The 24,973-nt window shown below is 40.0% G+C and overlaps 2 protein-coding genes and 1 long non-coding RNA gene across 8 annotated transcripts; 1 reads left to right on the forward strand and 2 right to left on the reverse strand.

The window, feature by feature from the left end:
* Nucleotides 1-868: 868 nt before the first annotated feature.
* Nucleotides 869-7,339, reverse strand: LOC119884204 (ARF GTPase-activating protein GIT2-like; the record flags this gene model as incomplete). 6 transcript variants are annotated; one of them, XM_038694666.1, is given in 15 exon segments in its annotated part: nt 869-1,018; nt 1,098-1,240; nt 1,329-1,440; nt 1,540-1,637; nt 1,732-1,804; nt 1,901-1,949; nt 2,040-2,045; nt 2,394-2,439; nt 2,760-2,854; nt 2,976-3,106; nt 3,212-3,298; nt 3,418-3,523; nt 3,681-3,793; nt 4,145-4,278; nt 6,927-7,339. In XM_038694666.1, coding segments are annotated over 15 exon segments (1,395 nt in total), but the record flags the coding sequence as incomplete, so codon positions are not given.
* Nucleotides 7,340-8,151: 812 nt separating this feature from the next.
* On the forward strand, nt 8,152-16,236 carry ankrd13a (ankyrin repeat domain 13A). The gene is made up of 15 exons (XM_038694671.1): nt 8,152-8,651; nt 10,415-10,550; nt 10,868-10,992; nt 11,078-11,123; nt 11,455-11,598; nt 11,717-11,906; nt 12,545-12,611; nt 12,718-12,799; nt 12,887-12,948; nt 13,038-13,168; nt 13,286-13,443; nt 13,540-13,671; nt 13,763-13,923; nt 14,042-14,106; nt 14,285-16,236. The coding sequence occupies exons 1-15, from the start codon at nt 8,544-8,546 to the stop codon at nt 14,481-14,483; spliced, it is 1,806 nt and encodes a 601-aa protein (XP_038550599.1). The 5' UTR covers nt 8,152-8,543; the 3' UTR covers nt 14,484-16,236.
* An 85-nt stretch (nt 16,237-16,321) lies between these two features.
* On the reverse strand, nt 16,322-17,527 carry LOC119884207. The gene is made up of 2 exons (XR_005440956.1): nt 17,370-17,527; nt 16,322-17,188 (listed from the first exon to the last, which is right to left on the reverse strand). It is a non-coding gene; the product is annotated as an uncharacterized LOC119884207 (long non-coding RNA).
* Between the last annotated feature and the right edge of the window lie 7,446 nt (nt 17,528-24,973).

Here is a 24,973-nt window from a genome sequence, read left to right on the forward strand (position 1 = left end):
CAAGAAATAAAATTCCAACTCGCTGACGGGTTCCATTAAAAAAATAAAAATAAAAAATAAATGAAGCTGTAACATGCTTTGAACATTTGTGGCTCAAATGATCATTTTCAGAATCGTTTGGATTTAGCAAGATACACATTGCTAACTTGAAGCTCATTGCATACATTTGTGCAGACTCTCAAACGTAACAGAGTCATGTCTATAAACAGCAGTTTGATGTAGCAGGGTAACAGCATTCCAGATTTGTATGCTTTTCTATGAAATATGACCTCTTACAAAACAACGTCAAACAATAAATCCACATGTACTAAAGGAAATCATCCAAAAACATTCTATGCAGTAAACACAGTATATGTGATGAAGCGAGGCACACACATACAATTTCAGTTAGTCACTATGAACTGTGAAGGGCTTAAAAACAACTGTCAATTACTTCATGCTTTTTCTTGAAACATGCTTGTTAGTAACATTAGACAGCTTTAACTCAAATACAAAAAGGGGAACTAAACTGTTTTGTGTTATTAACTGGAGAAAGGGTGCATTTCTTCTTCTCAAATCCACAAAACAAACACACACACACACACACAAGCACACACGCACGCAAAAAAGTCTCAGTTTGCATTCAAGCTATGAAATTGATCATGCTGGCCAAAACAGAGGGTGGACCAGCAGGGTGTCGCAGCAGCCTTATCTTGCAACAGAGCATTCCTGTTCAGATAGCCTGGCCCTCTTATAACCCACAGGCTGGGCCTTCCACACCAGAGAGCAGTCACACTGGGTAGGAGAAGAGCTCTGCTGACCACTGTGGCCCCCCCTCAGTCCGGCCCCCCCGGTGTTAGTGATCTTATTGGTGGATCGCGGTGGATACCTTTTTCTGCATCAGCCTCAGCTCATCGCTCAGGTTGTTGTTTGCTTTCATGAGGTGCTGGATCTTGGCTTCAGAGGCAGAGAGCGCGTTTTTCACCTCCAAGTACTCGTGCATGGTGATTGGGCCATCTGAGACGTCAGAGTCCAGGCTCTGTTGGAGACAGGGGTTAGAAATAAAATGGGGAAAAATGCACCCAGAGGTGAAAGCTGTGAAAGCAATGCAACGATACCTTGGTCCTATCGCCTTTGCTCGAGGGAAGCTCTTGATCCGTGTCCTCATCGGACGCCACACTGTCGTAGTCAGGCTGGTCATTGTCCTGGCTATCACTACAATGCCTGACAGCCACACTCTTCAGGATAAACTCAACGTTGTCTGGAATGAAGGACCACAAATAGTTACTGTATAGCTGTGCTACACTTGTCAGTAAGATCTTGGAATAAAGTAACAGAAAGACACTGACCTTTGGGACTGGCTATTGAATTCCCCTGTTGTCTGCGCTTGGCATCACTTAATATGTCAATCACAAGAGTTGCAAATTCATGTGCATTAAATCTTGCGAGCTTCTGCCGTCCCTAAGTAAGAAATACAAAGACACAATCTAACTTCAGAGGAAATATCTGCAGGGGGAGACAACAAAGTGTTGGCTTGGGTGTTCTGTAAAGCTGACTTGCCTGGTTTCGTGTTGATGAATACTCTGGATTCACAGGAAGGAAAGGCACCACGGTTGTCTCTGTCACCAGGGTGCTGTGATTCTGTGTAGCTAGCCACACTACAAATAACAGTATGAGAATGAGATCAATGGTGCCCGCTTTGGAGGAGCGAATGTGAGGAGAGACGCCACTACAAAATATCTTTTACTTTACCTGCATCAGTCTCTCGTCTGTCCACCTCATCATACACGTCCATGGCCAGTTCCTCAAATAAATGATTACTGAGCTGTATGAAAATTAGGAAATGACATACAGTCAGACATGTAAAAGGGAGAAAAAACAGCTCTGTACAGTGAAAGTCCATCACTGCAATCATACTTACCGACTGCAGTTTCTTCTTTGCTGCCTTGGCCAGTTCTGATAAATCTAAGCTGCTGCCAACAGAAAATAACATTCATAAATATTATGCTGATGAATCGTTAGGTCGACATGGTGCACACTTCATTCTGAGTAATACTTACATGTTCCTTATCCATCAAAAGAGAGCAATGAAACAGATCAAATGTTTGACTTAAAACTGGAAAAGGCACAGTGATTGCTCTACAGTGGCTGTTCTGCTTGTTTGGAACAACATTTGACTTATTTGCAGCAATTACAAAGATTTTAGGCATGTCAACTATTTCACTGGCTCTGTTTTCTCTAACACAGATAACAGATCAGCGTGTCCGAACAGGCCTTAGCTCAGAGCAAGCCATTAACAACTGCTTTAGCGGCGCTCTCAAGTTAAACCCATTCACTTAAGACACATGTTATTCAAAGACGTACCACTTAATATTGACTTACATTATGTTGACTTACAGCTTCTGCTTTCTTACCTGTCGGCCATTTGTGGAACAATGAAGTGCTGGCCGTTTTTATGATCTGAAAGAAACAACAAGTATGTTCTGGATGACTGCCAACGACATCAATGATACTTATTAAGTATGACTTACTTATAGTACATATCGGTATTCACAAAACTGATTAAATAACATGAGCAGTTGTTTTTATCTGCTTGGAGTGCCACATGGGTGAAATCTATACAAGCTGAAATACTTAAGAGTTTCCCCGTCGCTGATTATAGTGCCCTGTGTGCCAAGTCTAAACTATCTTTCACTCCAACCCTATATGCACATATTCTTTGACCTATTTCTTTTAAAACACATAGTCATTTAAAATTGCAGATCTCTCTCCCTGCATACCTGGTTTTCTCCCACACAGGTAGAACGCCAGTCGATCTGTTAGTTCATACTGAATCTCCACCAATCTATCTGCCAGGTCATGGTGGCCGGCTTCCCTACAAAGACATGTTTAAAAAATACACATCATCATATTTCAAAGGGTGACATTATGGGCCCATAACATTTTGTGTTTGATTTATAAAAAGAAGAAAGAAAAAAAAAGAAAAAAGAACGAACCTTGCATAGTCAATGGGAGTTTTGCCATTGCTGTCAGGGGCTCCAGGATCTGCCCCATAAACAGTCAACAGTTCAGCCTGAGATACTTGTCCTGCCTTTGCAGCTACATGCAAGGGAGTGTTCCCTTTTTCCTAGAGGAGGTTGATTACCATGACAAAGCATTTTGATCTATAAGCAACAGAAAAGTAAATGCAAAGATGAAAATTCTGATTTTAAATACAGCAGGTGAATCTTACGGGGTGAAAAAAATTTGCTTGTGCTCCCAGGGATAGCAACCTCAAACACGTTTCGAGATTCCCAGTGCGTACACTTGAGTGAAGTTGCTGGGAGGACAAAAAAACAACAAAGAAACGGCCATCGCTATGACTTTACGAAACCAAACAATAAACAAAACCATGTTTCAGTTTTCTCCTAATCATTGTGAGCAATTTTTTCTCCTCACCTTGCTTAAGTCCTTGGCTGTCGAGCTGTCGTCCTCCCGGCAAGGCATGCGATGCACGAATGCCAGCATTTGATATTTGGCTTTTATAAACTCTGATTTGTTTGGGCTTTCAGAACAACATGAAACATGGAGGTTCAAACAGGAAGGAAGAGGCAGTGGCACATGCTAAACTTGGAAGGTCAACAATCTCATTTTTTGTTTATTAAATTAACATCAAGTCAACATCAAAAAGTACTCATTATTTTCAAACAATAATGACTCACTGCAGTTTGTCCTGAGGGTTGGCCTTGCGTTTTCCACTCATCACAGATGCAGGGTCCAGAAGGGAGTGCTCCCATATTGAATTTGCACCATTGCTGTATAACGTCTGAACCATCTAGGGTGACATGTAAAAGAAAGCCTGTAAAATGTATACCAGTGATTCAGACTGCAGATTGCTGACTGGCTGTTAACAGCCCTCCTGAATAAACACTTTCTATATTTGGACAAAATCAATACACCTCTGCGTGATCTGATGCACAACTGTTCTTGAGCAAAGACACAGGCCTGCTGAATTTAAAACTGCAGTAATACAGTTTGCATGTAAAGGATGATGTGATCTCAGGGCACTGCATGAGAGACACTTCACCATCAGCACTCATAAACTCATCAACTTCATAGCCGAAAGCATAAAGATGTGTAGCTTCACACAGGCAAATATAAATACAACATTTTCCTGTGTTTTTACCTGTAGCTGCGTAGGAGGCCATGGTGTGTGCGTCATGTGGCGGACTTGGGAGCTGTGTCTGCCCAAGCTCCGATGAACGCTGCAGCACTCATCGCAAATCAACACGCCCCTGTTCACCGAGGCCCAGCGAGGTTCTGAGAGAGAAGAAAAAAACCGCAAAGTGAAAATCATGACACTCGCGGTGATCTAATGCATGAATCACGACTGGTTAAGTATGTCATTCAAGGAGTAGCTAAAAGTAAACCATCTCCTCCAGCTTTAACAGATTTGTGCCAGTTTTTATCTTGATAGTTAGTCTAAGCTGAGTCAGTTAGAAATGTATGACAAGTCATCTCCTCTCTTCACATTCAGTACCATTATTCAAATCACTGACATGCTCCTGCAGATCATAGCACTTCTCCTTTTTTCTCCTTGTTCCTCACTGAATGCCACATACACCGTCTTGCTGTTAGAAATACTCAGTAGAGCATCAAATGTGTAATCCATCCATTAATCCATGGCTTAAAATAGACACTTGCAAATACACTATTTACTTCTGCTTGAGTAACATTTGCTGAAAAGCTGTTTCCAGCTGTTCCCGGAAATTACTGAGCCTTTTTTAAAAATGATTTCTCATATTTTTGACCTCCTTTTAAAAGATGTATGTCTTTTCGTCGTCGGGCATAAAGACCACATGCACACAAACACAATCTAACTAGCAGAAAGAAAAGAAATAAGCCAAACCAAGGGTAGCCATAATAATAATAACAACAACAACAACAACAACAACAATAAGCATTTAAGACCTTTTTGATCGCATATTTAGGTGAGGCCATGCATTGTGTAAAAAGGAAGTGAAGACTAGCAGCTGAAGGTTGAAACACATCAACCGTATTGTTGAGCAATAGCGCGGCTTCCTCTTTCAAAACACTGTATAAATAAATTACAGAGAAATGCTAGACAAGTGATGCATATTCAGGAAATGCATGGTGTTAGAAACTGAAGCAGAGTGCACTGAAAACCAAAAGAAGTGTTTACTTAACCTCAATCTTTTTACCACACTTCAACTAACAGTTTATACCGAGACTCTACTGACAGCAAACATCTCAACATCACCAAAAATACTTGAAATTCATTTGACACTCTGATATAGCCAATTAACTGTTAAGCAGATTGAGAGCCTGGCCCTGTGACAGGACAGACAGTGAAGGCTGTAAGCGTCCAGGCAGCAGCTGAGGTGTATGAGGAACAGCTGCAGGGGTTGCTGGTCAAATTCTGGCACCTGGTCCCCGAGTTTTCAGAGTCTCCTCCACCAAGACCTGAGAGTTGATGCTGACATGCCTCTTTTACCCTTTCCTCAACAAGTGCTGCTAAATTTAATACCACATCTTGAAACTCTAAAAATATTCCCACCCAACAACTGGTAACAGTTGTATAGGAGGGCAATCCAGGCCAGCTGCCGTGGAGACCTGAGGGGCTTAACTAGTTTGAATGACACGATGAGGGACAGGGTACTAAAACTTGAATAATACTGAATATTTACAATACTTGTTTTTGTTTTTCTTGATTTGTATTGTGCAGGAGACAAGTAACCAGTGCACAGATTTTTTACTAATTCGTTAAAAAAAAAAAAAAAATGCATTCCTGAAAACAATTCGTGCTCTACTCTTACAGTATATCACATTTACAATACATAGTCTACAAAATGTCTTCTGCATTCAAAGCAGTCGATTCACTCAGCATCCTGTTTTGCTTCCTGTGGCTGCTGAAAAACATCACGTCATTTCTACATAAATGGGACTTCTGAAAGTACCTCACGCACAATGCAACTAGCAATAGCTTTCACATTAACGTTTCACTGTAAAAACTTTATTCCATTTTTCTCACATCCCTAATACTATTTAGAACAAACAGATCTCTGTTAGACGATGCTGGTATTACTCTGATGTCATACAATGGACTGACTATGGAATAATCCATCCGCTACCAATCACTGCAGATAACAGAGTGCAGCAACTGATTCAATCTGATTTTTAGATTTGATTTAGGATGTAAAAATGGTTTTCACCAATCAATCTTTTAAATTGGTGACAGTTAGGATCAGTGGAGGAAAAAGCCATACCATTAAGAGTAATTTCATTCAGTCATTTCTCATCATCACAATTAATTAAAAAGTTCACTCACATATTGTCAACAAGGGTTTGGCTTCTCTCTTACTACCATTATCCCTGTGTGGTGTACAAAAAGCATGATGACAGCAGACCTCTGTAGCCACTGACTTTTTATGAGTGATGCAGTCATCCTAGTTGTGCTTCAGACAGAGAGCTCATAGAACAGCTTCCTGCTGATCTAGGATGAGATTTCATAATAGGTGATTGATTACATTTCAAATTCACTGGAAACGTCTGCATGGCATCATTTCAAATCTAGATAGGTTTTTGTGACAAACCTGTGTAAATCTGTGTATTGACACACATTAAAAAAGCCTGCCTGATTATTTAAAACAAGTAACACCGGATGGAAACAGTTAAAAAGACAGCTGCTACAGGTCTAATTGCATCCTCAACCCAAGAGCTATAACGTTAGTGACCTGTCAACACCACTAACAACTTGCCAAGTGTAATCAGCACACTGCATTTCTAACTTACTGTAAAGAAGAAAGCAGCGTGGGGCAGCACTGATAATCTGATTTAAGCCAGAAGAGTGCAAGGCTTTGTCTTACATAGCTTGAAGTACCAAACGTTAAGTGAATATATAAAAGGCTAACAGCTAAACACTGCAGGGATGGTCTGGATTTGCTTACCTGGAACACTGCAATCAGCGCAGAGCTCGGTGTTCCGCAGCCGTTTAGACATCTTTACTCAGGAAGAAAGGCCCTTTGTAAATGAGAAAAGAGTGTTATGTCCGTTATGTTATGCTAATCATTGATTAATCTGTGGGGGTGCCTTCCGCGTTAGCTAGACCTAGCTAATTAAAAACACTACAAACAACGACCTGCTAACGTTACTTCCTTTAACTGTTGCCAGTGTTAACGATACAACCATTATAACACCGCCCCACAGGAATAAGGTACAATGCTGCGTGCCAAGCTGACTTAGCACCTGATTAGCTAACTAGCCTATGCCCGTTATGTAGTTTACTCTTCAGTCTGGTAACTACACGGCAGGGTAAGAGCTTTCCCAGTGGCAGCTGCGCCTGTGACCTATTGGCATGGGACAGTGTGCCCAGAGCCTAGCCTCTCAGGAACTACACTTCCTGCATAGAAGTAACGCCTCCTGTCTCTTTCTCCTGAATCGGCAAATACTACAATGGTAACTCTGATTTTAACAGCTACAGCTAACACATAATGTTTGCTTTTGTTTGCGGTGGTATTTGGCGGTACAAAGCCTGAGAGACCTAGCTGAGGGCTATAAAAGTAAATTTTAAACGTAGGCGCAGAAGGTGAGCTTGATCTAAGCACCTTCGTGACACGGACCATAAAGAGTACGTTGTAAAACTAATAATGGGGAGACGTTTACTGAATTTCCATCCATTACAACTTATTAAAGGACTCACAATAATATCACCAGTGTACTTTTACATCAAATAACGAGAAAACAACAAGTTCATACACAACTGAGGTTAGGCTGGATCAACAGACCCATGTTTGTGTTAAAGGTTAAAGACTATGTGTCCGCATTTCAGTATCAAGCATATGTTCGTAGAGCAAAGCACCACGGATTATGTCACATTGTCGTTTAAAAGGACAAAGTGTCGTTACATACAGCTATTAGTACACAGTAGTAAGGTGGCGGTAAACTTTCAGATGTTCAATCTCCCAGTCCCTCCATAAAATGTAAAGTCATTACCTTACAGGCCTAACAGTCAGTTTATTGTCTAACGTTAGAGACATCATTTACATTAATTAATTACTTACTTAATATTATCAATTATTAGGGAATTATTTATTTTTCTTTCAGTATTTTGCAGCCCCCATGCGGATGTGTTGAATGGTTCCGTCCAACTGGAAGCGACCATCTTTTTTTTTCTAAAGGCGATGGTTTTATTTACAAATCGTGTATCTGTCGTGTATCAACCACATAAATAATAGTTATTACACATAAATTAATTTCTGTTTTGAAGGGGTTTGGTAACCTGTCTTACCTAGATGGAGTTAATTAAACTGTGAGTTTATTTCTACGTAGGACACCCCTGTCATCACTGAGGACTACTCCTGGCACTTCCTTGTTCAAAAGTTTTATTTTGGGGGAAGGCACGGGAAAAGTTGGACACCGGTTTGGATATTTCAACGTTGTTGTTGTCAAATACTAGGAGCATGGATCATATGGTATAACTAGCGTGCAGGTAGCGCAGTTTTTCCCATGGCTGTAGTTATCAGAAGCGGGCTAACGTTGCACTGAGCGGCTACACAAAGAGGAAGATGTCCACGGCTAACGTTAGCGAAGACATCAGAGTGAAGTTTCCCCTGCATTCCGCAGTGTGGGAGAATGATTACAGGAGACTGGAAGAACAAATAACGTTACCACAGGTTGGTTAAACACTGGATATGCTGCAAACTTTCACACGAACGCTAGCTAGATGAAGCTAGGAGTGACCTGCTCGACATCCGTAGCCATCCAGTCAAAGTAGGCCAGTCGTGTTGACAGATGCTCCGCAGACTCACACACAGATAATGTTTGAAATGTCTCTGAGGACATAGCTGTTCCCTGATCAACAGGTCTTATAAAAAATGTGTTAGTGATATGATAACATAAGATCTGCTTTACCAAATAAATGTAACGTTATAGGTTTGTGGTGTGTTGCGCCCCTGACAATTCACAGGCTCTCATGTGATATTATTATGTGTTTATTACGATTATGTGTAAAACAGAAACACCCGACAAGAAAATGCTATCAAATAAACATATAATAATATACCTGTGATATAGTATAATAATAGTAAAATAGTTCTTTTTCAAACTCATGTCAATTTCTTTAAGTAATCGAAAAGAAGTGGGAAGAGGGGGGAAAAAAACTTATTTAATCCCACCCCTTGTCCACAAATCAAATGCTTATAAATAATCTACTGGCCTTCCAAATTAATATTTACACATCTACTTTGTCATATATAAAATAGATTCAAAATGTACATCAATTATTTAAAAAAGAACATAAAAGGAAAGAATGAATTTCAGCAACTCAAAGTATAAAATGAAATAATAACAACAAAAACAAAACTGAAAATAAATACTAGCCCTAGAAAACACTTGTTGATTATTCACCCCCTTCTTCATCACTGTAACACATGAAAACCATATCTTTATACTTGATTTTAAACTGATTTATGTTTGGACATTGCTTTAGTTCCTCATTGAGACTGTTGCATGGCTTTACTCCAGGGAGTAAAATGCAAAAACTTTTCCTGGTTGTCCTGTTTGTTTTGAAATTGTGTTTCCCCCTTAAATTACAACCTACCTCTCTCTCCCTGAATAATATTTGGTAATATAGGTTATTTTTGTTTTTGATCATTATTTTGGGCTGTTTCACAAGATCTATGAATTTTAGTAATTTTGACTGTAAGAAAATGAGTGCGTGTGATCCCGATACCCAGCGTTGTGAATAATCCTTATTGCTCTTTTTTGGAGAATAGATAGTGAATGTCATGAACGTTTGTAGTTGTGTCCCCAAATCTCAGCACAGTAATTGAAATATGGTAAAACTAGTGAACAGTACAAAATGTGGAGTGATTTTTGATCCAGAATCTGCTTTGCTCTGATTATTATTCCAAAGAGTTTGAGATAATGTTATCTTTACAGTGTCATTCCTATCAAACATGCATCTGAGTAATCTAACAAATTATGACTAAGTAAGTGGTAATTGTTCCAAAACATTTATATTCTCCTTGTGTATTTCCTCACAGTAACTCATCACAATTAATACTGTGTATTGTTAAAAAAGAATTACTATGATTCAGTCGCTATAATTGTTACTACCCAGCAAAGCTGAAGAATAACACATTTACCTCAGTAGCATGAGTCACGTAAGGACCAAACATGAAGCCCAGTCTTGTCCGTGTACTGACTACTGCAGTCCTGTATCATTATCAGTGATGGCTGAAGTTAAAAGGTGTAAAATTATGACTCTATAAGTTACAATGTGAAGGCCCTCAGTTACAAGTGAAGCAATACTACAAGGCCTGCTCTTTTGTTTATATAACAGGTTGTCATGTCAGTGCTGCAGTATGTAGTCTAACCGGGTGCCTATGAGTTGCAGGGGAAACACATGTGTGGGTTTCTCCTTGATTTTTCTCAGAATGACATCGAGGCTGTTGATCCCAGAGGTCGGACGCCTCTGCACCTCGCTGTGTCGCTGGGGCACCTGGAGTCGGTGAGAGTCCTTCTGAGACATGGTGCTGAAGTGACAAAAGAAAACAGCATGAATTGGACAGGTTAGTAATAAAACTTAGGGCAATGACACCCTGAATGTTTCCTTCACTTGTCTTGCAGATATGCTTTTTAAGCGTTTGTGGATTGTTTGATCACGTCAAGCCCTTCTCACATTAACCTACACATCATCTGCTGTTAATGGGGTTTCTGGTAAAAATGCATGTCCACTCCTCCGACTGCAGTGAAACAGAATCACTTTCTGTGGTTATTACCTCCAATGTTGAGGTTTTTTTAATGGGTGGTTGCCACTCCTAGGGAACATGTGCTGTTGCTTTTAAAGTGTTTAGTGGTTTGTTGGTACTTGTCTGTCTCTGTGTAGTGCTGCAGGAGGCAGTCAGTACCGGAGATCCAGAGATGGTCCAGTTAGTGCTTCAACGCAGAGACTACCTCAAAGCCTCCACTGCTCTGGGAGGAGTGCCTGAGCTGCTGGCGAAGATCCGAGAGGTCATTTTCCCATCGTTTTGTCATGGGTGCCTGGAAATTGTTACTAGCAAAGCAAATAATCGCTCGTTTTATCTTTTTTTCACAGTCTCCAGACTTCTATATGGAAATGAAGTGGGAATTCACCAGTTGGAGTAAGTTCTTGCTGTGTTAGCTGACTATATGACATAAAAGTAAAATAGACTGTGTGTGCATTGTGACGTGCTCATGTAGCACAAACTGGTCGTCAGCAATTCAGCATGCAAAAGAAGAAGGTATCTACAAGGTTTTTCAAATTCTGTGTCCTGTAATCAAATATCGACAGAAAAGGCATAATCTCTGCCAGCCAAGAGTTTTCATCAGGTCATACAGGCTGCATACCTGCCTTGTGCTAGTTGAAGAATTTGTTTTGGTTTAGTAATAAGTCACATTGTTTTGTGCGGATACATTTCCATTGTGGGACATTCATGTGCTGTTGCTTCACAGTCCCTCTTCTATCCCGGGTTTGTCCAAGTGATGTTTGTCGCATTTGGAAAAGTGGCGCCAGCCTGCGAGTGGATGCCACACTTCTAGGCTTTGAAAACATGACGTGGATCAGAGGGCGTAGAAGCTACATCTTCAGAGGAGATGGTGTGTGTGTGTGGTTGTTTTTTAATGAAAACAGATTTCTCTGTGATTCATTTTCTCTTATGTTTTTGTACTACTTCTGTAAAAGTGTTTAAGTCCCTCCCTGACTGTGTTTTTACAGATTCACATGCAGAGTTGATGGAGGTGAACCATGACGATGAAGTAGTGGACACTGAACGCTTCAACATATCCCAAGAAATGGAGGATGTCACGCTGGAGTCAATGCAGCCTGCTGAACAGGAAGTTGCCAAAAGGTTGACTACTCCTATTGTGAACACGTACTTGGACACCAAGGATATTGCTTTTGAGAGGCAAGAGTCACATCTTTTTCTGTTGTCCTTTTTCTCACAACATGCATAGATCTCACTTCCTTTGATCCACTGGGAACAAACTCCACACTGACAGTGTTTCATCTCATTTCCACACTTGTTTTAACGTTTTTGCTCCCTGAGTGAGGTTACTGTTTAAATTAGGCTTCTTAGTCATCATTTTACACTGAGCTTTGGATGATGCTTCCAGTATCAATCTAGCATTGAATTAACTAACTAAAATACAAAATTTACCCTGACTTATTCTTTCAAAGGTTGTCCTACCATCAATGCTTACTTTTGTGACTTTTTGTGTGCATGTTGTATAACACTAAAAACAAACAACCTCAAGTTATAGTCTATATTAATAATGTGAGCAAATTTAACTAGGCGTGTTAGTCAATACCATGAGGTGAGAAATAGCAAATTGAGGCTATGAAGAACAAAATTTATCTAAAAACAAAACTTAACAATGAGATGCAACACTGTTAAAGCCACTAAAATTAGAGAATAATCACAGATAATAGTAGGCTACATGTAGCTTGTAATGCATCATTGTATTCTCTATATTGTGGACGTTACTTAGAACTGAGGGATATGATGGTGAATTTTGTCGGTAAATGGTGCTTTTGTTTTCACAGGAACAAATCTGGCATTTGGGGCTGGAGAGCTGACAAAACTGAAGTGGTCAATGGATTTGAAGCAAAGGTACACAGATGTTATACTTTTTTCTTTTGTTTACAGTGTAGTACTACTGAAAAGTGTGGAGCCCATGTGTGATCGTATATGACATTAGACTGTGGTTGTTTTGTAGGTTTTCAGTGTGAACAATGTAAATGTGGTAATCAGGACGAGGACAGAGCATCTTACAGATGAGGAGAAAGCCAGGATAAAAAGTAGGTGGAATAGAATCTTCATTTAGTTCTTTATCTGTCCTTCAATATATGTATTTTTAGCAAGTTAGAATTTTTTTTTGTTCAAAGGTGAAAGGAACATCTTGGAGTCTCTGCTGGGGACTGTGGAGCAGCACATAAGTGCACAAGGGGTAAGACGTGCGTTAAATAAATTCCTTTAAAAATTATGTATTTTGTTCCCACCTGGTAGCTGATTTGATCTTTGTGCTCAACTTTGTAGGACCTGACTCTTGAGTATGCAACTGCCACCAATCCCACCGCCATCACTCCAGAGGAATATTTTGATCCAGACTTTCAACTGGGGGACAGAGACATTGGCCGCCCCATTGAACTGAGCGTTCGAACACAGAAGTAAGAAGCGCAGCTTTACGGCTACAGAAACCTCATAGCTACGTGTTATCAATATCAAGAAATTAAGCTGTGTGTGCAGTTGAACAGCATTTTTCTTTTCAACCTTGTCTCACGCAGGTTTAAAGGTACGTTGTGGATGAGCGAGGAACATCCTCTGTCCCTGGTGGAGCAGGTGACCCCCATTATTGACCTCATGGCTCGGACCAGTTCCCATTTTGCGCGGCTACGAGACTTTGTGACCCTGAAGTTTCCTCCTGGATTTCCTGTTAAAATAGGTATGTGACATTCCTTTCATCACATAAAGCTTTAGTCTCATTCCCCCTCTGAAGTCTGTTTTTACATCTGATCTGTTGTGTTTTCCTCTCTTGCAGAGATCCCCCTGTTTCATGTGCTGAACGCCAGGATTACATTTGGTAATGTCAATAAATGCAGTACTGAAGAGGAGGCCACCACGACGCCAGCAGCCACACCAACATCCTCGGGAGAAGAGGAAGAGGCTGCAGGTAGGAATACAGCCAGCTTAACTGCTAAATGTGACAACGTGTTAAAATTGCAATTCCTAAACCGTGTATGTTTTGGTCTTCATCCATCCAGCACTACCTCTGTTTCAAGTGTGTCCTTCGGTGTTTGACGTGCCTGTCAGTTACCATCGTCGAGGAGGCACCCGACACACAACTGTGTCCAACAATGACGAGGAGCTTTTGCAGTACGCCATCCACCAGAGTCTTCTGGAGTCTCGCAGAGTCCCGGGCCAGGTCAGAACAAGCATCACTTAATCAGCTCACCACACACATCACACACATCCTATAATTTTTCTGACATTTTGCCACTCACTGCATCCCTTAAATGCTGTGGACGTTTGTGTCATTATAGGAGGGGACCTGGGATGATGCTGATGGGGAATTCACTGATGTAATGCCTAGTAGCCAGAGTGACAGGTAGGAACATAGGTTAAGGTTTGCTGGCATAGCAATTACATAATTACATGTGGTAAAAGGAACAGTACTTGCTACTGTCCTACGGGGCTTTAGATGACGCTGTTCGCCCTTTTGAATGTGTCAGTAAAAGCCTCAGAACGGAGCTGGAGATCACGTTCCTCTGTCAATGTCATTCTAGGAGTATCCCAGAGGGGGTGCTAGTGGAATATGGAGACACCCCCAGCCCTGCCAGCTCCCCCGCCACCTCTAGCCCCGACTCAGAGCTCCGCCTGGCCATGGAGCTCTCGGCTCGAGCTCAAGCGGAAGAGGAGAGGATGAGGAAACAGGAGGAAGAGGAGCTGGAGAGGATACTGCAGCTGTCGCTCACTGAGAAGTAAAAGGAATAAGAGGGAATAATAACACAACCTTTCCAGATACAGAAGCAACCACCACACCTCAGTTTCCCCTCCCAACCACTGTAGTCATCTATGCAACCACAGGTTACTTTCTGTAACAGGTCTTTCTTGCACAGGCAATATCAAACTCTCGGTATCCAGTATTTTCCAAAAGGTATTTTTGGTAAGAACCTTTATATATTTCTATCTCAGCATCTATCTCCATCCTGCAGCTTAATACATTTACTCTTTAAGATAATTCTGGGTCTGTTCTGCTTTTTTATTTATTTATTATTCTTTTCCAAATCAGACTCAGCAGCAACCCATGTGTGTTGATCAAACTGTTGTCTGGAGTGGGGTTAAATCAGTGTAATTAAGGTTCTATGAACAGAAATACTCAAGGAGACTTCATGTGGCGCAGGCACTCAAATGTGGCACTTAAGGTCTAGAGGGCTGTTGTTTTTTTTATTATTGCCTCAGTCTCTGATTTTTAGAAAGCTAGAATGAAAACAGCCTAGCACAAGAGAAAGCTGCTAGTACTGTGGACCTAAAGGGACAGATTTGAGTGTTTTCACTGTGAAGTCTTCCTACAGAGTCCCTTTGTTGAGGACCATGGGCTCACTGAATAACGGAAATCTCAGGGTTCCAATTTTACACATTTTCCCTTCACTTTGGAATTAGTTTGTTAATCAGTTTTAAAACTATCGGAAATTGTAGCCTGGTAAATGTTTCTGTGGTGCGAAATGTTATCACTCATGCATTTCTGCTATGCCAATATTACTTAAGAAAGTTGGTTTAATTGAGTCAAAAGTTCATAAATAAATGCATTATCTTGTATGTTGTGAATGAACACTTTACAAATGGGTAAACAAAAGCATGTTGCTGTGAGAGAAACTTTCAGGTGCATGGTAACGCAATATCTTTGCTGCAACAAGGGTGAGGGTTTGAACTTTCTCTTTTTTTTAGCATTTTCTCAGATTTCACGTTGAGAAAAGACATATTTTTGTTAACTGTCACTGAGCAACTTCAAGCATTATCACCTCAGTTCAAAAATACAACAGTAGAGACCAGTCTTGTCTGTGGATTCACAGCCGCCATGCATTTAAGAAGCAGTCCCTCAACCATTGCTGCAGAGATTATTCAGATTCCTAAAGGCCCTCTGTTAGCCTTTTGTAGCCATGAACAACTCTAGACCTCTGAGCAGAAGAAGAGACTGCACAGACTCAAAGATCAAGCATGCCCGCCATATGTAGGATTAGTTTCTTCAGCATGTGCCAAGGAAATGCTTTGCTCTGACTGACAGTGCTTTTGTCTGGACAAGAGGTGGTGACGATTCAATGTGGTGCCACTCAGACTAAACTTGTGAACAGATTTTTTTAAGAATAAAACATTTTGTAACTTAAAAACAACACGAAGAGATTTCAGTTGTGCCAGTTTGATGCTGAGTAACATGCATTAACCACTATAGTTTATTTCACTGACAACCAACCACTCATCAGAAGTCTCCCTGCGTTGCTGTGTCTGACTTTCAGTGGCTTCAGCTGGAAAATGACTAATTATAATGATCGCGTTTCCCAACTGACTTAACAGTCGACTCTAAAGAAGCTAGCTTTGGTTAATTTAATGCCGATCTTTGTAATGCACCGTTCCAGCTGCAATGGTTTATTTTTAACATGTTAAAATTTTAAGAAAATATGTCAGTTTCAAAATGTTGTTTATAAAATAAAAGCACTTTATTTCCGAGGATTAAACGTGACTTTGTCCATGTGCTTTATTCACACAGACCGGGCTCACAACAAAGGACCTTTATGTACTTTTCCATCATGACTTTGAAATGTGCATGTTTAAAAAGAGTGGGGATCTTTATTGTCAGGTCAAGTGTTAACATTTTGAAGACAATTTACAGTTTAGATGATTTATCTGCAGTGAAAATATTTGGTTGGCTAGTTGCTAAATATGGTCATAGTCATTCCAATCCAACATCCCTACTCTGGATATAACCCATAATGAAAGAATACTATTGGACAATTGGATTGTGTAGCATACAGAGCTACCACGAAGGAAGAATGTTATTATTGTCATTTAGAATATGCATCCATCTTTGTAACGCAGGGATTATGCACTGCTACCCTACAGTTAATATCCCTCTCGTTGTAACTTAATTGTCGACAGGCTGTTCTTGCTGACAGTATGATCATGTTTTGCAAAGACATTCTCAGTCTCCTGAAGAAAAGTTGCTCTTGTGTTTTTCACTTACATAGCGCACTAATGCACAAGCATCAGAATCAACTGGGCCTGCTCAGCATTTTTATAACTGACACAGAGCATGATTTTACATTAACTGCTTAATTTTATTATGCAGTGCACATGCGTGCAAGCGTCTGCATCAGGGTCTCCACCTTTTACATACAGTCTATGGTCTCCACTCGTTTATTCAGGTGTCTCCTTTGTACTGTGGATGTCTTCGGTGCTGGCAGAGCTCGGGTTCGCCCTCAGTTTGGTCTTTCCAGGAGTTGGTTGCGGTTCCGGGGCCGAGTAGCTCAGTGCAGGTGTCACTTTGCACCGGGCAGACAGCAGGGTTGTCTCTGTCTTTATCTCCTAAAAGCGTTTCGCCCCCTTTTTTCACCGACGAGACAGCGGTTTGTAGACACAGACAGCCATGACAATCATGAGCACCAGCAGCACTGCGAGGACACTCCCCAGCGTGACTGTGAGGATAAAAACATAAACAGATAATGATGATATTGACATAAGATGACGGCTTAGCTGGTGTTATGGTTTTAATTCTCCTATTTCATTAGCAAGTACTTGTCACTAGAATAAAGACGATAAGGCCTCCTAAGAGCTTGCAGACCGACATGCCTTCCTGTGTCTGACATCAAGTCTTACCTAAATTCTGCTTCTGTAAGAACACATAAGCTCTCTCGGTCAGTCTGGAGTCCTCAGGTTGCCCGTTAACTAAAACACAAAAACACATTATTAGAGCTGGTGGGACGAGCTGCAGCATCTTCGTAGCGGTGGAGGCCGGAGGAGAGTGAGGCGTTTCTTCTTCCGCTGTAGATTCTGGGTCCTAAAGCCGTTGCGTTGTTGATGTTGTTGTTGTTGTTGTTGTTTACTCTCTCAACGATTAGTTGATTAAAAGATTTTTAGTTGACAGAAAACTCATGGGTGGCCTAACTATTTGTATAAGAGATTAATCATTTAGTAAAATCTTTGCAGGTGCCAGGGATTTTCCTGGAAAATAAACTGTGTAATTTGATGCTAGGTATAGAAAAAAGTTAATATTTATTCATTATTATGAAAGTTAAATTGTATTCTTGTTTATCTATACATTACATTTATTTCTTTATTTTTGCATCTTCAGCTGGCCTGCTGACCAAAGAAGAAGAAGAGTGGACACTGACAAGCCTGCCTCTATTTACTCTATAATTTGTACCTAATTATATAGTCCAGGAAGAAATTATTCTGAAATTAAGGACATGTAAAATAAAATATTACCAATTTTTTAAAGAAAAAGTGCAAAAAATCACAGGTTCTGACTTCTGAAATGTGAATATTTGCTGTTTTTCCAAGCCCAATATAATAGTTTTATTTGTAGTAGTACATTTTTGGGATTTGGGGCTGTTGGTTGGAAAAAACAAGCAATTCGAGGGCATCAGCTTGGGCTGTGTAAAATTGTGATTGGGGCTTTTTTTTGACATTTTGTGAATTAATTGAGAAAATAATGGGGCAGACTAATGTCCTCGATTAATTCATTAATTCATTAATTCATTTAATCTATAAAATATCAGAAAAGAAAGGATGTCACTATTTGTCCAACCAGCAGTTGAAACCCCAAAAGATATTTGCTATTATAGGGAGGACTAAGAAAACATGTATATTCACTTTTGAGAACCATTTTTTGCTTAAGAAATGTCTTATACAGTTAATAAATTAGCACAATTGTTGCCAATTATTTGTCTGGCAATCAACAATTGATTAATAATTTCAGCTGTAGCAGGTTGATAATTAAACTGTCGCTGTTGAAGTAAATTGCAAGTGCCTTTATGCAGCCTTGACGGCCTGAAGTACCTGAAGGGTGTTTCCAGGTAGTTTGACTGTGTAAATACAAAGTGTATAAAATCTCTTCTCTTGCTGGTAGCCATCAAACAAGTGTGAGCCTCCATCACATTTCCCATTTCTGAAATGTCAAAGAGCAATAAAGAATAGACATAAAGGTCAAGCTCCTTGGGGTTATATCCTTATATAATTACGCTGCATGACTGATGTATATGGCCTTTATCTTCATCCTTCATAGAACTTAGAGAGTGCAGACCATAACACACACTTAACGCTCTTAATTATGTGCCGGAGAAGCTTAAGGAGCGTTAGGAAATGTCACTCACGGTGGCCTGAAATTAAATCTTGAGGCTTCCTGGATAAATTCACCACAACAAGAAAACATTACCTTACAGCATGAGCTCAAAGATCCTGTTTTAATAGGTAATCCGAAGGCATTTAAACAGAATTAAATAGATATTTCTATTTAAAAAAAAACTTATTATGAGCATGGTTCTGTCATCTTTTTTATGTCCCCGTTGATTCATCAGTGGATTTGAGCATTGTCATGACAGCAGATCATTACTTAACTAGTCATTACATCATGTCACACAAATAATTGTTTCATTTAATTTTCAATTGTGCATGCAGTACACTGGACTCCAAGGTGTTACAACAGTAACTGGGATGTTCAGTCTATAGAGGCATACAGAATTGAGGAGGTGAGGGTATATGATAAATTCATCCATCCATCCAGGTAGATACTGAATTTTTGACACAGATATTGATATTCTTAAAAAAATTCTAATTACAATATATATGAATATCTAATAACCACATGAACAAACAATCTTTATGCAAAAGACATACACTGATCAGCCATAACATTATGACCACTGACTCATTACCATTGCAGATGTTGGTGTGTGGCATATATTAGGCAGCAAGTGCACATTTTGTCCTCAAAGTTGATGTGTTAGAAGCAGGAATAATGGGCGAGCTTAATTTCTGAGCAATTTTGACAGAGGCCAAATTGTGATGGCTAGACGACTTCTTTCAGCAGGATAATGCGCCCTGCCGCCAAGCAAAAATGGTTCAGGAATGGTTTGAGGAACACATCGAGTTGTTGACTTTGCTTCCAAATACCCCAGATCTCAATCCAAAAGAGCATCGGTGGGATGTGCTGGACAAACGGGTCTGATCCATGGAGGTCCCACCTCGCAACTTACAGGACTTAAAGGATCTGCTGCTAACGTCTCGGCAGCAGCTACCACAGCACACCTTCAGAGGTCTAGTGGAATCCATGCTTTGATGGGTCAGGGCTTTTTTTGGCAGCAAAAGGGGGGCCTACAAAATATCAGTCAGGTAGTCATAATGTTATGGATGATCTGTGTACATACTGACCTGGCTCAAAAGACCACAACAAAAGGGAGACACCATGGTAGAAGTTTAACAAAATATGTTTATTTGAACCAAAATTAACCAAATTAAGGCAAGTGCCAAAGTAAAAGTGAACAAGTATGGGGTATGAACATCAGTGGTTTCAGTCAGGTCAGGATGATGGATGCATGGAAAATGTGTGTGAGGGTGTTGTAATATGCAAGATATAATAACTATCAACTAAAACAGCATGTCCAGAAACCAAGGCAAAGGTGGAACCTGTGGAGGGAAACAGATGGTAGCAAGTTAGCAGAGAGGTCCGTCCTCAGCCCAGCAGCGACCTCTCCAACAACGAGAATAAGGTGTTACAAATACGCTACAGGGCAATTAGTCCAGTTGCTACAATCAGTCTTAAAAAAATCAAGTTGTCAGTGCTCTCTGGTGGACAAACTATATAATGGAGGGACTAGTCTCTAAATGACCTCAAACCTAGTTTGGCAATTTCCCGATACTTACCGGCTGGAATATACACCCATACCAATACATCTGCAATAAGCTAATATCAGCCGATTTATCAATCTAGCTCTAGTTTGTAGCCTTCTAGGGGTGGGTGATATTGATCACTATGAGAGAAAATCCTCATCCATGGTATATGTTATTTTATATCACAATACCAATCAGTGAAATATTTGATCTTTATATAATGTTTGCATCATTGCATCAATTTTAGCCATTAGACATAACCTACCTATCTGGTTATTGTAACAGGATGACATATTCTTTTACATCATAATAATGGGCTAATACACTCAGACAAAGGTAGGTTAAGTTATTTTGTCTCATGGTAAAAGGTATATTTTTATATGTGTGGGACAGGCAAGCAACCAAAAGCCTGTGTGCAAACTGAGTTCTGAATGTGAATCTAAATCACTATCAAAATCTATAGTAAACAGGTCTTCCTATGCATTTTGATTGCACACGTAGCTGAGGTCAATCAAAAATAGCCTGTTTGGCTACAAGGGCTCACAGTCATAAACATTCACTTGAGAATATCGATGTTCTCCTGACAGTTATGGTTAAAACGTGAATGCTATAATATGCCAGCTGATCAATGTAAAACTTGAAATTCCTCTTTTTATTTCCTCTGTGTCCTTTGCTGTCCTGTACTGTGTTTTTTAATAGTTGATAAATAGTATTTATGCAGTCACTGTTTTTCAAGCTGTTCATGTCAGGTAGAGAAGAAACCGTCTATTTAGCAGTGTCTCTTTTATGTGTCTCCTGTGCTTGCCTGTTCTCTACTTCAATCGTAGTCAGTGGCACAAAAGGGCTTTGATCTGCACGTCCATCAACCAGCAGCTCAATGGGGAATCATATGTTCCAAACCACTTTCTACTCTTTACGTTCATACCTGTTGTCTTACCCAGGAGAGAGAGAGAGAGTGAGTGTGTGTGTGTGTGTGTGTGTGTGTGTGTGTGTGTGTGTGTGTGTGTGTGTGTGTGTGTGTGTGTGTGTGTGTGTGTGTGTTTGGGGAGCATTTGAAGGTAGAGGCTGCTCTATTCCCTTGTATGTGGATGGATTCTGGATATTGCAAATGAGCTTGTTAATTAGAATATGTAATAGAGGTGAGCAGCACCAGCCATTACAAAGACATGACTATCACCATATCATATGGGGATTTGCAGATCAAATCTCTTATGTGGTCTTCTACAAATGTATGATGTTTTGTTGTTTGTTTATATTCCTCCAGGAATGAAAAGAAGGCTAGAGATGAAATATGTAATGTGTACTATAATTAATTTATACACATCTGACTAGTACATACACAGCACACAATCACACAACAATCATCACCTTGCTCATCACATTATTATCTCATTATAAATAAAGTAAAAAGACACAAGTGATAATATGCCAAGTGGCTGCAAAAACATTTGAACAGTCTTAAATTAGAGAGTGAAAACACTGGAGAGGCACAATATCAATACAACCTTTACAATTTTTTGTATATACAGTGTAATATTTAGACAGATTAAGGCAAAACAGGCTATCTGGAATTAAGTGAAAACCATCAGGCCATCCGATGAAGACCAAAATGTTGATTTTGAATTTGAAGAACTAATATACTTTGTAAATATTGTGCTATATCTCCAATGCTACAACAATACACTAAATTCTAACATTTAAAATATTTCTTTTTCTGAAAACTGATATGGTCTGATTGCCTCACGTATCTCCATTACAAACACTTGTGGGGAAAAACAGATTTTTTTATAGCAGCTTGCATGAAATTCTACACAAGCACTGTATTACAGATGTAATGTGTAAATATAAAATACAGCATTTGCAAAAAATAAAGGAGGGACTGTAATTTACTGTCAAACTGATGTAGGTTTGGTCCCATTTCATCTCTCTTCCTGTGGCTGAGAGGTAAAAAAAAATGTGTTAAGTCCAACACAAAAACACACAATATCTGTTAAGACGGCCACAAAAAATACAGCAGAGCTGGTAACATTTGGTGTGAAAGCATTAGCTGATATACTGTAGAGTATTTCATCCACTGAATTAATAAACCTACTTAATAAAGTTTTTTTTAATACATGAAATTACATGCAAAACACTGCTGCCATGATTATTCAGGTGGAGAAAAAAAACTGTGTTAAACTCACTGTTGCTCCAAGTGCAACACTGGTGTTTCCATGCAATAGAAATGAGTTGCTGCGTGTCACATACAGAAATACATGTTTTTATTTTCCTTGGCATATAGTCCCTGTGAGATAAAGATAGCTGACTGAGGGAAAAAGCATTTTATAAATATGACTCCTACAACCACACAAATGCAACACTTGAAAATGGCAACATGTGAAAGCTACTGTACATACTGTTCTGGTGATGCACATAGATCAGAACACACACAGACCATATACACTGAACAAAATCATAAACCTAACACTTTTGTTTTTGCCCCCATTCATCATGAGCTGAACTCAAAGATCTAAGACTTTCTCTATGTGAACAAAAGGCCTATTTATCTCAAACATTGTTCACAAATCTGTCAAAATCTGTGTTAGTGAGCACTTCTCCTTTGCCGAGATAATCCATCCACCTCACAGGTGTGGCATATCAAGATGCTGATCAGACAGCACGGGTATTGCACAGGTGTGCCTTTGGCTGGCCACAATAAAAGGCCACTCGAAAATGTGCAGTTCCATCACACAGCACAATGCCACAGATGACGCAAGTTTTGAGGGAGCGTGCAATTGGTATGCTGACTGCAGGAATGTTCACCAGAGCTGTTCCCCGTGAATTGAATGTTCATTTCTCTACCATAAACTGTCTCCTCACAACCACAGACCATGTGTAACCACACCAGCCCAGGACCTCCACATCTAGCATATTTCTGCACAAACTGTCAGGAACCGTCTCAGGGAATCTCATCTGCATGCTCGTCGTCCTCATCGGCGTCTCGACTTGACTGCTACCTACCTGACAGTGCACTGCGTGAGGCAACTGGTGGTTACACCAGATGCTGACTGGTTTCCGGACCCCCTCAGATCCCCCCAATACAGTGAAAGTGCACATTTTCGAGTGGCCTTTTATTGTGGCCAGCCTAAGGCAGACCTGTGCAATACCCATGCTGTCTCATCAGCATCTTGATATGCGACACCTGTGAGGTGCATGGATTATCTCGGCAAAGGAGAAGTGCTCACTAACACAGATTTTGACAGATTTGTGAACAATATTTGGGAGAAATATGCTTTTTGTGTACATAAAGAAAGTCTTAGATCTTTGAGTTCAGCTCATGATGAATGGGGGCAAAAACAAAAGTGTTGCGTTTATAATTTTGTTCAGTGTATAAAGGTTTGAGTATTGCCATCTCAGCTCTTATTAGAATTACAAATTTTGCAGCATTTACCATTTTACAGTGTACATGTGCGGTGAAAGCTGACATGTTCAACATCATCAAGCAGGTAACAGTCATGACGTCAGATAATGTTAAAGTTCGGTCACAAACAACTTAAACCTGTGATTTGAATAAAAAGAAACTACAAGCAGGGGACAAGTGAATTTTTCATAAGGTGTTTTTCTGTCTATGGCACTGTAGCCATGTTGAGGCTGTCAGCGTGACTGTCTGGTATAGTCCTCTCTGGTCTGAGACACACCGCCAATCTCTGTGGAAAAAACAGGATAGTCAGAGGTTAATTTAAAGGAAAATATGTCAGAAAGTTTGTTTTCAACATTCTGCAAACTTTTTGTCTCCCTCTCTTCATCCACCGACCTGTTTTAGAGAGCCAGGTGTCCACACCAGCTTGTAGACCATGTAGATAGGGATCCACATGAAGGATGAGAAGCCAATGATGTATCCCACTGTGATGCTCCAGTCGGGGTACTTATAGTCAAACAGCGTGAGGGACGGCGCTTTCAGGAAGGAGCTCACTATAATATACTGAGAAGAGTTGGGATACATGATATTTCCATATTTTACATTTCCATATATGTTTTTGTAAGTATTGTATTCTATACATGAAATGATATTGTGGAAGGGTAATATAATTGTCATGCTTCCATACAAAACAAAACTATATAAAGGGAAGTCATAATAGTGTAATAATGCAAAATGTCAACAGGAAGAGAACCATAGAGATGGATGCAAATAACAGACAAGGATGTTAAACTGTTTGTAGAGGTGCGAAAGTGACATTCAGCCAAGTGTTTTGCAATATCCTTGCTGAAGAAAATGTTTTGAGAAAGACATTTTATGTAGAGGAGGGTTAAATCTACAGGGGGGGGGGGCAGCTCTTAGGTGATCGCAGCCTTTAAAGGCCACTGGTCCAGTCATCTTTTGGTCTTCCACTGAGCTGTCACTCATGTCTTTGTCTACTAGTGCTTACTAATCTCTGGATGACTTAAATAGATCATGCTGCTTTGATCTATTTAAAGGACTACATGTTCAAATGTTGTAAAATTGACCAAAAAAGATCTTTTGTATAACTGATGTAACTTTACCATTGTAGACATATAGATACACTTTTTGTAAATGTAGGTCAGAATATTTCATATCTTACCGCTAGAAATGC

Source organism: Micropterus salmoides, unplaced genomic scaffold (genome assembly GCF_014851395.1).
Source record: "Micropterus salmoides isolate LMB-PRFRI ecotype aquatic unplaced genomic scaffold, ASM1485139v1 Ms_hic_scaffold_327, whole genome shotgun sequence".
Lineage (NCBI taxonomy): Eukaryota > Metazoa > Chordata > Actinopteri > Centrarchiformes > Centrarchidae > Micropterus > Micropterus salmoides.

Coding starts and splice junctions, on each gene's coding strand:
- ankrd13a (XM_038694671.1), top strand. CDS start 8,544: ATGTCCACGGCTAACGTTAGCGAAGACATCAGAGTGAAGTTTCCCCTG. Junction 12,612..12,717: donor TCAATGGATTTGAAGCAAAG/GTACACAGATGT, acceptor GTTGTTTTGTAG/GTTTTCAGTGTGAACAATGT. Junction 13,672..13,762: donor AGAAGAGGAAGAGGCTGCAG/GTAGGAATACAG, acceptor TCATCCATCCAG/CACTACCTCTGTTTCAAGTG.